Here is a 12,509-nt window from a genome sequence, read left to right as displayed (position 1 = left end):
TAGGAACCTTATGTCTGGTAGAATCTGAAATTATATTGAACTAGATATTCTGTTGAAGTCTCAGAAGTCTGAAACATTATCTGAAATGTGAAATCATGGAGAAATAGTTTTAGGGTTTTAAGACTTAGTGAACCTACACGCGCTGCAGGTGCTCGTGCTTGTATATGTGGCGCCATCTATTTCGAGGCACGGAAACTGCGGGTTGATGCCACTGTTTTGCCGCTGTCCTACGCCGTATGCCGTTTGCTGTGGCACCTTGTAGCAGCTGGCAGTGACACTGTGGCAGTAGTAGTAGTGTCCAAAACGTGCCACTTGTTTTGAGTTTGCAGCGACCGTATGAATGTGAAAGGCTTTGTAACTTTCGTTTAATTAGCTGGTCGCGTTGCATTATATCTTTCAATGGGCACTCCAGGAATCAACGGAAATCGCTTCAGAGTTGTGCCATGGTACAACAGGTAATTTTTGCGTTTCTTGACTGGTCGTCGTCGAAAGCATCGTGAACAGCAGTAGCTTCTTGTGAATGTGCCTGTCATGAATAGTTTTTGTTGGTCACTCCTGGAGTTATTGTTTATGTCTAGCCAGCGGCTTCATGAAGTGAACAATTTCTGCAGTGTTTTCACTGGGTGTGTTTCACTGATCGGGCCTCACTATGCAGGCACGAATGGGAAAAGGTGTACCAGAACCTTTTCAGCAGTTCTGCCGAGGATCAAGCTGCCGGGCTTGCAGGCGTCGCTGTATGGAGAAGCAGGTAGGGCATTCTGCACTGAATCTTTCATGACAAACTAAAGTTTAGGAGAGTCACTGGTCATACAATGTTGTAGTTCTGCTCATGATGGAAAGACGATCTCTAGCTATTTGGGAAGATGAAGGTGTATGTGTTTCAGCTGTGTTCGTTGTTAATAGCTTTTTTTTTTCTTTTTTTTTTTTTTTTACGATTGGTGTGGGCGAAAAACGGCAGTGCATAAAACGATATCTTTGTTCAACGTTACTGCTAATTTGGCTGTCTGGGACATATACATATACTACTTCAAAAATAGAGGTGCAGATCTACTGTACGATCAGATGGGGTTTCGGTATTTATTTAGAATCGGTGCTCTAAAAACGACCAGCAATGGCTCATGACATGTATTGATGTCTGAATAACAAAACACGTGCATTTTGGCAAACGTTTGGGACATGCACATTTTTGTAAGTGTGCTTCAACTGCACCTAGCATTTCGTAAGCTTTTGTTGTTCAAAGCTAACTGTAATCGCGAAAGCGCGACCCGCGAAGTTGTAGCGCTTAGTACCATAGAAGGCACCCCCGTTAAGGGCTTTCTTGCGTTTCAGTCCATAAAGTTGAGGGTGAGATTGCTTTGTACAGTTATTCCCTTTGAATTTCCAGTGATATGCTTCATGTGAAAATCAGAGGTTATCAAAAATCTTGTCTGGAAGGATATACAAAGTTTGATCTGAAGCTGTCGCCATTGCATGCTTGTTTACACACTCTGTGTGCGGTCGTGTGTGTGCACATCAGGCACATAAACAAAACTATGCAACGTTTTGGTGGTTAGAAGATTCATATGAAATTCATCTTCTGACAAGATGGTTTGGGACATTAGTACTGGTGCCCAACAAAGAAACTTTGTCAGCCCTGTGCGAGTTATTTGCATCCCATGATCTGCAGTTTTATTTGTTGTCTCTCACGTGTGTACAGTGACAGATCAGTGCTTGAAATACTTCACAAAAATCAAGCACTTGACATTTATTTTTGCTTTTTGTTCTATAGAACAGCTCTGCTTTTGATGAAATCTGCATCTGGCATATACTTGGAAAATTTAAGATATGCGAATTTAAAAAGCAGAAGTATGTAACCATCCAAAACATAAAAAAATGCGGGCACATTTTTATTAGTCACTGTATATTTGTGTCAGGAATGGCTGAAAATTAAACTGAAATTGCATGAAACATAGTAGCATATAATACTATAGTCTGATGCAGGTCAAGAAAAAAGCGGCATCCAGCTATCAAAGGATCCCCCTCCACCAATAGCTGCCGAGCTATACCATGACGTCACGGCCGACCGTCTTGCACCTACGAGTAGTGCTTTGAACGTGATTTCTTCGAGTGAGTCCGTGCTGGCAAATAGTTTCTAAATGTTCTGCGAGTTCCAGCAAAAATACATACCTTTACTCAATTCGATCTATAGTTGTTTGCTCATCAGAGTACAAATTCTGATGGTGAATTTCAGCATATACGAGTTTTCACGAAACCGCTTTGTTGTTCTGTGCTTCACTGCATCTCTTTTCCGCCATGGAGCCCTATAGAGGTGACACCGCTGGCAACACTGACGGACGGAAGCGACAACCGGAGGTGGCTATTTCGGTAAAAGTCCACGTGACTGTGAGCGCGGAAGAACACGTTTTTCTGTTTGTTCGCACATTTGGAGCAATGCCACTGGCTGAAGGGGGTCCTTTGAAGGCTGTTTGCCGCTTTTTTCTTGACCTGTATCAGACTATAGTATGTTTGGCATTAGCGGACAAAAACTATGATGAGACACGAAAAATAAATATAAGGTTATCCTACCTATGTGTGAAATAACAGCACCAAATTTTAGTTCTGTACTATTTCTTTAGAATGAACATACATGTTGCACATGGTGCCTGTGCTGTGAGATAATTTATAATTGGGTTTCTTCTCTCTTTTGAATTTTGGTTAAAGCAGCTTTGTAGTGGCAGTGATATATAAGGGTACATCAGATAAGGTGAGGAATCAAATGCTACATTGCTTTGATTTTCCCTACCTCTAATGCCAGCCTTCCTTAGGAGCTGGAATATTGACACTTTGAACAGGCTGTTATTGTGTTGAAAGTTTTTGTGTGTCTTACATGACTTTGATGTCCTCTTGTTTGTCATAGTCCTCACTCAGCTGTTTAAATCAAAACAGTTTGAAAGAAGAAATTCAGTTATTAGTTACCAAGTAGAGGTGAACTACACCTGGCAATCTGTGCACATTAATGTTTTCTGCATCATTCCTATGTAAAAAAAGCAAAGAAACTTGCTGACAGAAATTTCTTGCCTCCGTTCCATAAGATAATGTGACTCCGGGGGTTATCGCGTGGCACAAGATGATGGCTCTTAGTTTTGGATTCAATTACCCATCTATGTGACCTCTCTCTCTCATGCTTTTTTTTTCCAGGTTGTATAGCTGGCTCCCTCCAGCCATTGAAGCCACTGCAGCACTTGTCCGGGCCCAGCTGAGTGACATCCTCTCCCCAGATGGTGCACTTGCAGTTGGAGGGATGAGTGCCGATGAACGCAGTTCACTCTACGCCGTGGCCATAGTAAGGTGAGGGCTTCGGGGTGGGTACTAGGGAAAATGAAAGGGAGGTGTTCATGCAAACCAGTGTTGTGCCGAAAGAGTTGGGCCCGTATCTCTCGTCGCCCGTTTCGTGATTGAGAGTTGCCTGCTTCCTTGAAGGTAGTGATGAATCTGTGTCAGCGTCGATGAGATGAACAAAGGCGACTTTATAAAGTATAGAAGGCATTATTTGCCGCACAAGATAGACACAGCGGCCGAAGACTACTAGTCATACACAACTGCAGTCGCATAGTAATGGCCGGGGAGACTATGACGCTTCCCCTCCTTGCGAGCAGCACTGCACTCGATGAACGCTCGTTAAGGTCTCGGTCTCCAGCGGCAGTGCACTCGCTTATAGTATAGCCTGAAAAACCATTGTCACTCGAATTGTCCAATCCAGAGGCATCACGTAACAGCGGTATGAGAGGTCCAATCAGCAAGTGCACTGATCGCCCTCTTTAAATCTGCCGGGGCACGAAGGTGATTCGCCACTAGGGGACTGGCTTCAGGTTGTCTGGAATCCCCAGGTGTATTTCAACATGAAGCTTGCTGATGCTGCTTTGCAATGCACCGCTGCCTTGCGGTGTAGCATCGAGGCTTGCAAAGGGGGTGTTAGCAGGAGAAGCTCGACGTTCGGTTGAGCGGAATCCGAGTGGCTTGCCCGGGCACAACAGCAGCTATTTAGTAGAGTGTATGGTTTGGGTGCCTTTTAGTTTGCAGTATATTTATGAATTTACACGAGTGGTATATTAGCATGGGTGCCTGCTGAGGAACACACTGTGGACCTTCATAGCTTGTTGCGACCACAATCACATTGGTTACGTCCTATTTACATGGCAGACCCATCTTTCCCTCCCATTTCTTAGCTGCTTTTGTTCCCCTTTCCATGTAAAGGGTTGCATTTCCTGGTTAAGCACTCTGTCTTTCCTATCTTTTCGTTTTATGCTGGCTCTGCAGTGTTAGCCATTGCCATTCGATAGTGTCAGTACACACAAATCTGAAAATTGTCGGTCTCACCTGTAGCTAATCAGCAAAATACGCCGAGGAAACGAGGGGTTTCTTTATCGGATACTAAGGAAGGGAGCCAACATACATCGACACAAAGCAAAGCATAGGAGTATTTTTTTTTTGCTGCTATCAGTGTGAAGCATTAATTAATCATGGAGAGAATTGATTAGAAAGTAGAAAAAAAAACGACCACATGCTGCGAAATTCGGAGGTCGTGGGTTCAGATCCCACCTGTGGCATGTGGTTGTTTTTTTCTTTTACTTTCTAATCAATTCTCTCCATGATTAATTAGTACTTCACATTGGCCAGTGGCAAAAAATAAAAAAGCCTATGCTTTCCTTTGTGTTGGCTCCCATATTATGTATCCCCTGTAGCAGGTGTGCCATAGGTTTCATTAAAAAATATTATTTATGGACACTGTAACGCCCTGAAGTAATGAACAAACAATTAAATTAGATTTTGTAATATTTCATGGGATCTCGGGAAAACGTTTATGACCCCGTTACCTCTGCAAGCAATGGCATAGCCATATATATTTTTTGGGGTGTTATACTCCTCTAGTGAAAAAAGAAAAAAAAAATGGGCAGAAAAAAAAAGTTGAAGGCAGGAGGGGTGAGAGGGAAATGCAGCGTTCAGAAAATTTCGAAGGTTATTCTGTGCCCTAGCCACTGGGCCACTTGGCCTTAGCTGACGCAACTAGTCTTGAACTCCTGCTGTCTTGCAGCATCTGTCCCTTCAGCAGCCCCTTGACGCCTTACATCTTGCTGCTTGGGGAATGGTTGCAACAACCCATATCATAGACTCACTAGCACAGCCTGCACAGGACACGGGGATCTCAGATGCCGAGTTCTGCTTAATTCTGTCTCCTTTTTGCCTATCCGTTATGCTCGGCCAGGCTTGCCTCACGCCGCTTTTGCTTCCGCAGCATTCTACAGTATGTCTATTGAAAGAGTGGTGGCGTACTTTAGCAAAAGTAATTTTCAAAGGAATTATTTGCTTTTGTTGCAAAATGACTGACAAAAAGTAATTCATTAGAGTATTAAATTCCCAGACTAGATATATTATCACTTAAGAAATTACAAAGAAAGTAATTAAAATGTGTTGAACTCAATTACTACCATGTCTGGATGATATTCATACTCTGGTCCTGATAACAGAAATCGGCATGAGCAGGACATGTATTGTCTATTGTGAAGGCAAGGTATTTGCTATTCATTACAACTGACAGACTGGATTCCAGGGCCAACTAGCTGGTAGAAGCAGAAAGTCAGGTGAGCGGTAGAGATTTAGAAGTTAATGGGGTGTCCTCAGCTCGTACTGAGCAGGGTTGATTGGAGGAATGTGGGAGATGACTTTGTTCTGCAGTGGGTGTCATCAGGCGATGACAGTGTGGGCAGTGCAGACATTGTGGTCTTTGACAGAAATTAATGATTCCGGCACAGAAGGCAAACTACTGGAAGGCTGTAAAAAAAAATGAATTCTTACAGGCATCATCAGTTCGGTAGTCCCCAACATTGAACTGGTCCCTAACATTGAACGGTGCAGAAAGAGATTGATTCGAAATTTGCACTTATGTGTCTGTGCTTTGTCCTCAAGACAGCAAGGCAACCAGTGTTGCTGAAGACCGTTTTCTATTTAGGACCACACGGTAAGATTGTAGAGACCACGAATAGAAACATTGGGCCATCACTGATAGAGGTACAAGGCCTGGAGCAGGTAGTGACCCAGAGCACAGAGTTGTTGAAGACATATGGAGTAGAATTGTAAACAACTAAATTGTAGACAAATACATAAACTTTACTGGCAGGAGGATAGAAGAAATGAGGTTTAGAGTGAAACAACTTTCTGGATGTCATTATGAATTGGTGCTCTTGTGGAGGCATTGTCTGCTGTGTGCAAGAAATTTGGCAATGACGAGGGAAGCTGCTGATGGTTGCTGTATCAGCTGTGGCTGCTTAGACTGTTTCCCGAAGCACGTGATCTGTAGCAGTGCTTTGTATGCTGGAATTTATCCAGGTGCAGTGGAACAGCACTTTTCTGTTTTTGCGAGCTTAGAAATAGCAGTTGGTTAGTCATGTTGAAGTAATGAACATGAGTTGCTGGTGTGTCTGGCGCAGATTTTCAGAGACGCAGGATTGAATCGTGCCTGCAATGGCTGCATTTTGACAGGCAGATTGCAAAAATGGCTGTTTACTGTAGTAACATAAGGCAAAAATAAAGAACTCCAGGTGTTGAAATAAAATTGGTCTGGCACACACGACACAGCATCTCTCATTGCCCACAGGGAGTTTTCGGATAACTTGATACTCTGCTACGACTACATCTATCTATCCACAAGCAGGGCAAGGATAATATACTATTCGGTTGGTTGCGACATGTTTTTCACAGCCTTGAGGCTTCCTTCTTCATTTCGCTGTGAGGGCATATACAGAAATTGTGAATTCATAATATAATTTGGAAACACTGGACTTCCACTAACACTGCATTTTTACTCTCATTTTTTGGTTACTTTCATTCTTGCAATTAATTGCAACAAGTGAGGCTTATTTAAAGAGAGAAGGATAAATGTCTCCAGGGAAATGGTGAAATTTTTACCCATCCATTGCTCTTTCTTGTTGCTGCTACTCTGCAGCCTTGCATTGCAAGGTTTTAGTGCATTGTACAGTTTAAGGAAAATGAAGTCTGTATTGTAGCTGAGAGACCGTCACATTATAAAGCTGTGGGCATGTTGTAGTTTAATTTTTGTTTGTACCACAGTAGGTTCTTTTTTGTAGCAGTAGCAGTAATATAGATGGGCTTGAAAGTTGCAGCAGCAGCTGTATGGTACCTTCCTAAAGTCAAACAAACAAACAGGATCAGTCGGTTCGGAACTTTCGTTTGCTCGCAGTTTGGCGCCTAATTCCAAACCACCAAGCTTTGCTTCAGGTTGTGGCACCATCATTCACTTTTGGCTGTTCGCTCAATGTCTGATGAGCCTTTTGTAAACCATCCTTTCACAGGTTTGTCGGAGACATTGTGGAGCCGCTGCGGAGTGCAACGAACATCAGTGCAAAGGAAGCTGCGTTTCAGGTATGTCTACTGCATACTGATCAGTTACATGCATCGTCACCCTGTGTCCTTACTTCATTTCTTCTTGAGGGCTGATTTCTATAAGGGCACTCCGATTGGCTGAAGCAGTGGTATCTTTTAGGTAGCATTAGCGTGTGTGATGAAATGGAAAATGCAGCCTGCAATTGTTTTCCTCACCCGTAGAAGGCGTGGCCTTGCCTCAGGGTATAAGCTAATTTCTTCAAACTAAAAGCCCAAAACACTTATAATGCGCATAAGTCCCAGTAGAGGGAATTTCAAGACACATCTGCTAGTTTAAAAAAAATTGGCCGTGGTTTAGCTTATGGTTAAACCTGGAGTTACGCGAGAGCAATCTGCATGACTACGCTTAGGTTCGACTTGAAAGTAAAGACATTGCTTTTGCACATAGTAGTTTACTCTATGGTTTATTTATGCCATCGGGGGCACTTGTGATCACTAAAGTGCGATGAGGCGAAAGCCTCTATCGCGCTGTGGTCCGTAGCCCTCCACTGCGGCACCTCTTTCTCTCTGTTTTCACTGCCACCTTGCGATGATGCGATAGCGTAAGCTACCAGCCAGCATATGGTGCCCTGCCTTAACCGAGCCGTATCAACATGCCTGCGTGGCCTAGGGATAACGTGAATGCAAGGGTTTTGGCAGGCTGATTGTAATATCACCCTCCTAAATGAAAGAAGAGACCCAGGTTGGCAGCTGCCAAATGTAATGTCAGGAAACCGTACGTCCAGTTAGTGCTCGGCCATGCCAGCTGCCAGCTGCCGCCTCCCACGACTTCTTTCTTCGCTCTTTGGACAGGCACGGAAAGGCGCTGTGAAATGGCGAGAATGTGGCCGATGTAGCTCTTGCTACAAAGAAAAAAAAAGGCTTTCTGGTCACTGCTCTTTGGCACAGCTCCTGTGTAGGTGCAGTCATGTTGCAGTACTTTTACTGCCATTTCAGCACATTTGCCAAAGAAGTTATTGTTGTGAAGGTTGTGACCTCTGAGTGTAAATTAATGTGCCTCTTTCTACAGTGTTTGAGTTCATCGGGCAACAGAGTTGCTGAGCCGAGCATGTTTCATTTGCAATGCATGTGACCTTGGAGATTGGTCTAGCAACGGTTTTCGCTGAACCCGAGTTCTACAATTGCTCCTGCTGCTTCTACTAATAATTGCATGCTTGTTGAAATGAGTCCTTGATTGCAACCATACTGGCGCTCGCTTCAGGGGAGGGTTAAGTTGGAAAATGGGCCCAAGTTTTTTCTCACACAAACAAGGATGCACTCAGTGCACACATTTCTTTGTGTTTTCCTGCTCATGTTATTGTATTTTTGGGCTCTAATATTTTGGATCTAAGGTTTGGATACGAACATACAAACTTAAAAAAATATTATGTTTGCCTAGTTACTCAGTGTAGTGTTGAGAGTGCACTGCAGAGAAGCACATGTACTGCGTGCCAGAAGCGGAGGTTCCTTTAATTTTAATTCGACAAAATTTGAGTGAATTTTCGGCAATGTTAAAGTTTGAATTAACCTAAAATCATCTGTATGAGCTGGGTAGCTGGGTTTGCTGAAACTTCTTGTGTGTGCTTTGTCAAAAACATACTGGCCACAGGGCTTGCTGCAGGGCCATGCTAGGGGGTCCTTGTAGCATCCCCGGGGGAGCTCCTTGGATGTGGTCTGTGTGATGCAGTGTGGGCTGTACTGTAAGGTCCAGAAGCAGATGCCATACCCTGTATACTGTGTGTTTGAGATGGGCTGTACTGCCTATTTGCTTGGCCACGAGGCAGTATCGAGCCCTGTTATTTTGGGGCACGATTTACAAGAGCAGTATCCTTTTCTCTCCTGGGTTGTAACTCATGGCTTCAACTCCCAAAAAGGCTATGATCAACATTTTGAAGGAAGTAAGGTTAGCCTCTGCGATGCACATAAATTTCAGTCTTGATGTCACCAGAGTTTGCCTGTGCATGATGCACCTGTATTTTACTCATTGACTTTTGCCAGCTTATAGAAGACCTCTTTTCAGCAGTGAGTGTAGCCTCTTCGTTATCAGATACAAGTCAACTTAAATTTCTGCTTAGTGTCCCTTTAGTACTAGTACTAAGTTAGCCCTGTTGTCTTAGTCACGGTAGTGTTAGCGTGTAAATTCAGAGAAAGATGGCTGGGAGTTAATGATATCCTAGTCAAAATCAAGCACAGGATTTGGGCATGGACAGGACGTGCATAATATTGCCATGACGCATTTTAATCTTTATTTGTTGCCACCAGGAAGTGCTGGCATGCAGCCTTATTACTTTGTGCAGAATGATCTCGTGCTCCCTGTCTCGTTCTTTGCAGTGGAAAATGCACAGAGATTTATCTCTAATGATTGTAGCAAAGCGGGATTGCTTTCACATTGTTCCATTCTGTTCCAGTTTCCTTTTGTTGGCTTATCTAGATGCTTCTTTGATGACTTGAAATTGGACACTGCCGAGTGTTGTGGGCATTCCTAGTTTGACGACCATTGAACACGCTTGCTGCTATCGTCGCCGCCGAATTGCTTAATTACATTGCAGGTGCAACTCAGTGCAGCAAAGAGTTCATTTCAGGGCAATCCCAAACTCTTCATTTGTTGCCTTTGGTACTGAAAAGTTGCTCAACAAGAAAAAGCTGATGCTCAGGCAGTGCTTTAAAGAAAAACAAAGCTAATGTTTTAAATAAAGGGGGTCGGAGGGATTGTAATTGCGAGTGAGCAGACAGGCTCTATCCCCACCACAGGACCAAACCCGAAGGCTGAGTCGCTCTCACAAAGGCATGGAGGGAATTCTGAGAGGGGGCAAGCATAGCAGAGGGTGGGATATGCTCAGGTGGCTCAGTACCCAAGGTGCTCGACTGCTGATTCCAGCTATGTGGGTTCCCGGCCATAGTGGCCATGTTTTGATGGAGCCTAAGGCATCCATGTGTATGATGCCAGCACACTTTTAAGATCCCCCAGGTTGTTAAAATTTTCGGAGTCCTCTACTACGGTGTCCCTTGTAGTCTGAGTTGTTTTGGTTCGTTAAGCCCTATAATCTAAACAAAATCATAAGCCAGTTAAGGTATGCAGACGATATGGGGATGTTCAGGATACCATTATTTGGAGGGATAAAGGACAGGCCTCTTTCTTGCAGTGAGCCTAGTTAGGCCAGTGCAGATGATGACCCGCAAACCGAATGTTGCCCTGCAGTTGGGTGTCCCTGATTGGGTGCTTGACCTGCGACATGCGTCCGCACATGGCAGCAGCTTGTGCGGTGGCAGTGCGTCCTTGGGGGTCCTGCGGACGGCCGCCTCGATGCTGCTAGAGTGGTTGCGGTCCAACCATTGGGAGGCCCAGAGGGGTTCCCTGGTGGCTGCCGAGGCACCAACATCCACTGGTGCTGCCACCTTGGACCAGGCAGCAGCACCAGTGGGCAGCGACGATGGAGATGGCCAGCCGGGCTGCTGCACTGCAGACCAAGTGCGGCATGTGCTCGACGCCTGGCTTTCAGCCTCGACTAAGGCAAGGCCTCCTGCGTTTTAACGCTGGATTCAGTCACAATACAGCTATCACATGCTGAACCGTGAGTTGCATTCACAGAGACGTTAGCGAGATTTAGAATGGGGAGGGGGGGGTGGAACCCTGTCTATTAGGGGATAGGGTAATTGAGGGGTGCACACGCACAGAATGCTACGCCAGCAAGGGTCGCGGCTTTCATTCTGGACCTCGTGCTCCGGTGTTCCTCTATCCTCCTAACTGATAGTGTCCCCCTGTTCTAAAGCTTGCTATTGTCTATGCCAAGTAAGTGCCGCTGCCACTTTTGCTTGTGTCTACATGTGCAGAAACAGCGCCGGGGGATCCCTGCACGTGACATGGCAGCACGCGAGAAGAAGAAGGCAGAATGCCTCGAACAGTTGGCAGCTCTCATGGCGGAGGACAGGTGAGGTAGAATTATCGTTAGTCGTAAGCTGGCGCATCCTTGTTGGCAACGCACAGATTCAGAATGTTCCAGCTGCTTTTGTTCTGCTGTGCTGCAGTGGGTGTTTTTGGAGAGTGAAGTATGCTTCGCATCTATTGAACAGTAACACTGGAGTTGTGTGAATACAGTTAAACCTGGGTATAACGAAATTGTAAAATGTCCGCGATTTTTCGTTACGTCCAGGTTTTCGTTACATGCAGTTTCAGCGTGAAGACCCAAAAGGACAATGTAGAACGAAAACCAGATGAAGAATTGGTGTAAGGGAAACCACCATGAAGGTGTTTACAGTAAATCAGAATTATTTAAGTCCATAGAAAGGGATGTTTCGCGATCGTGCTGATAGCGCGGCGCGACTGTAGCAGCAGCCTCCACCTCCGCGGCTGCAATGGACACCATTTGTATGCAATAGACACCATTGCATACAAATAGTACTTTGATACTATTTTTCCCCCCTGATGTAGCTAGAATCATCACCACAACATAAAATATGAGTGAGAGGCACTGATGTGCTCACTCAACCAGTACTCTCCAACTGGTCGAGTAGATGAAAAATGTTACCTGCAGTGCTTTAGTTTGTGATTTGAGTACCATATTTACACGATTGTAAGTCGACTCAAATGTAAGTCAAGCCCCCCCCCCCCCAAATCACATTTTCTGAAAAAGAAAAAAAAAGAAAAAAAAGAAATCATACTGCGGTGGATGCTTTCGACAACGAAAATTTATTTCCTGGCTGTACAACTCGTCTCCACTTCAAATCATGTATTTCACGATATGCACGGCAAGCTTGGCCTCCAATCACAATTGAAAGTTTTGTCTCACTGCCACTGCCACTCCCGCATAACCCATTTAGAAGCTTCGAACTTGCGGCCCATAGTGCAGTTGTTTCGTCGGCATAAAGGATAGCCACCTCCTTGAACGCTGCGCAGAACAAGCATCGAATGCTTTTTAGGCTGGAGTCCTCGTGACGAAGCATGCAGCCGGTCGTAAAGTCAAAAGTGTGAACGGTGAAAGCGCAAATAGCGAACTCAACGAATGATCAGTGTCGACTTTTCTGTCAATCATCGACACTCCCTGGAAGTGCCATCGTGTCACGTGACCCGATGAATAGCCTCTTCTAGAAAGATG

At 44.7% G+C, this 12,509-nt stretch overlaps 1 protein-coding gene across 1 annotated transcript in view; it reads left to right on the top strand.

Annotated features, from left to right (window-relative positions):
- The first annotated feature begins 236 nt into the window (after positions 1 to 236).
- Positions 237 to 12,509, top strand: part of LOC146209309 (uncharacterized) — a 38,544-nt gene continuing 26,271 nt past the window's right edge. Inside the window, exons 1-6 of the mRNA XM_084599373.1 lie at positions 237 to 455; positions 656 to 748; positions 3,178 to 3,327; positions 7,347 to 7,416; positions 10,616 to 10,927; positions 11,248 to 11,345. Coding sequence (XP_084455499.1) covers positions 400 to 455; positions 656 to 748; positions 3,178 to 3,327; positions 7,347 to 7,416; positions 10,616 to 10,927; positions 11,248 to 11,345 — 779 coding nt within the window. The 5' untranslated portion in view covers positions 237 to 399. The remainder of the gene's footprint in view (positions 456 to 655; positions 749 to 3,177; positions 3,328 to 7,346; positions 7,417 to 10,615; positions 10,928 to 11,247; positions 11,346 to 12,509) is intronic.

The sequence above is a fragment of the Amblyomma maculatum genome, chromosome 1, assembly GCF_055883805.1.
Source record: "Amblyomma maculatum isolate TAMU_Amacu chromosome 1, ASM5588380v1, whole genome shotgun sequence".
NCBI lineage: Eukaryota > Metazoa > Arthropoda > Arachnida > Ixodida > Ixodidae > Amblyomma > Amblyomma maculatum.
Note: the sequence above shows the minus strand (reverse complement) of the source record. Positions and strands in the feature narration are given on the sequence as shown.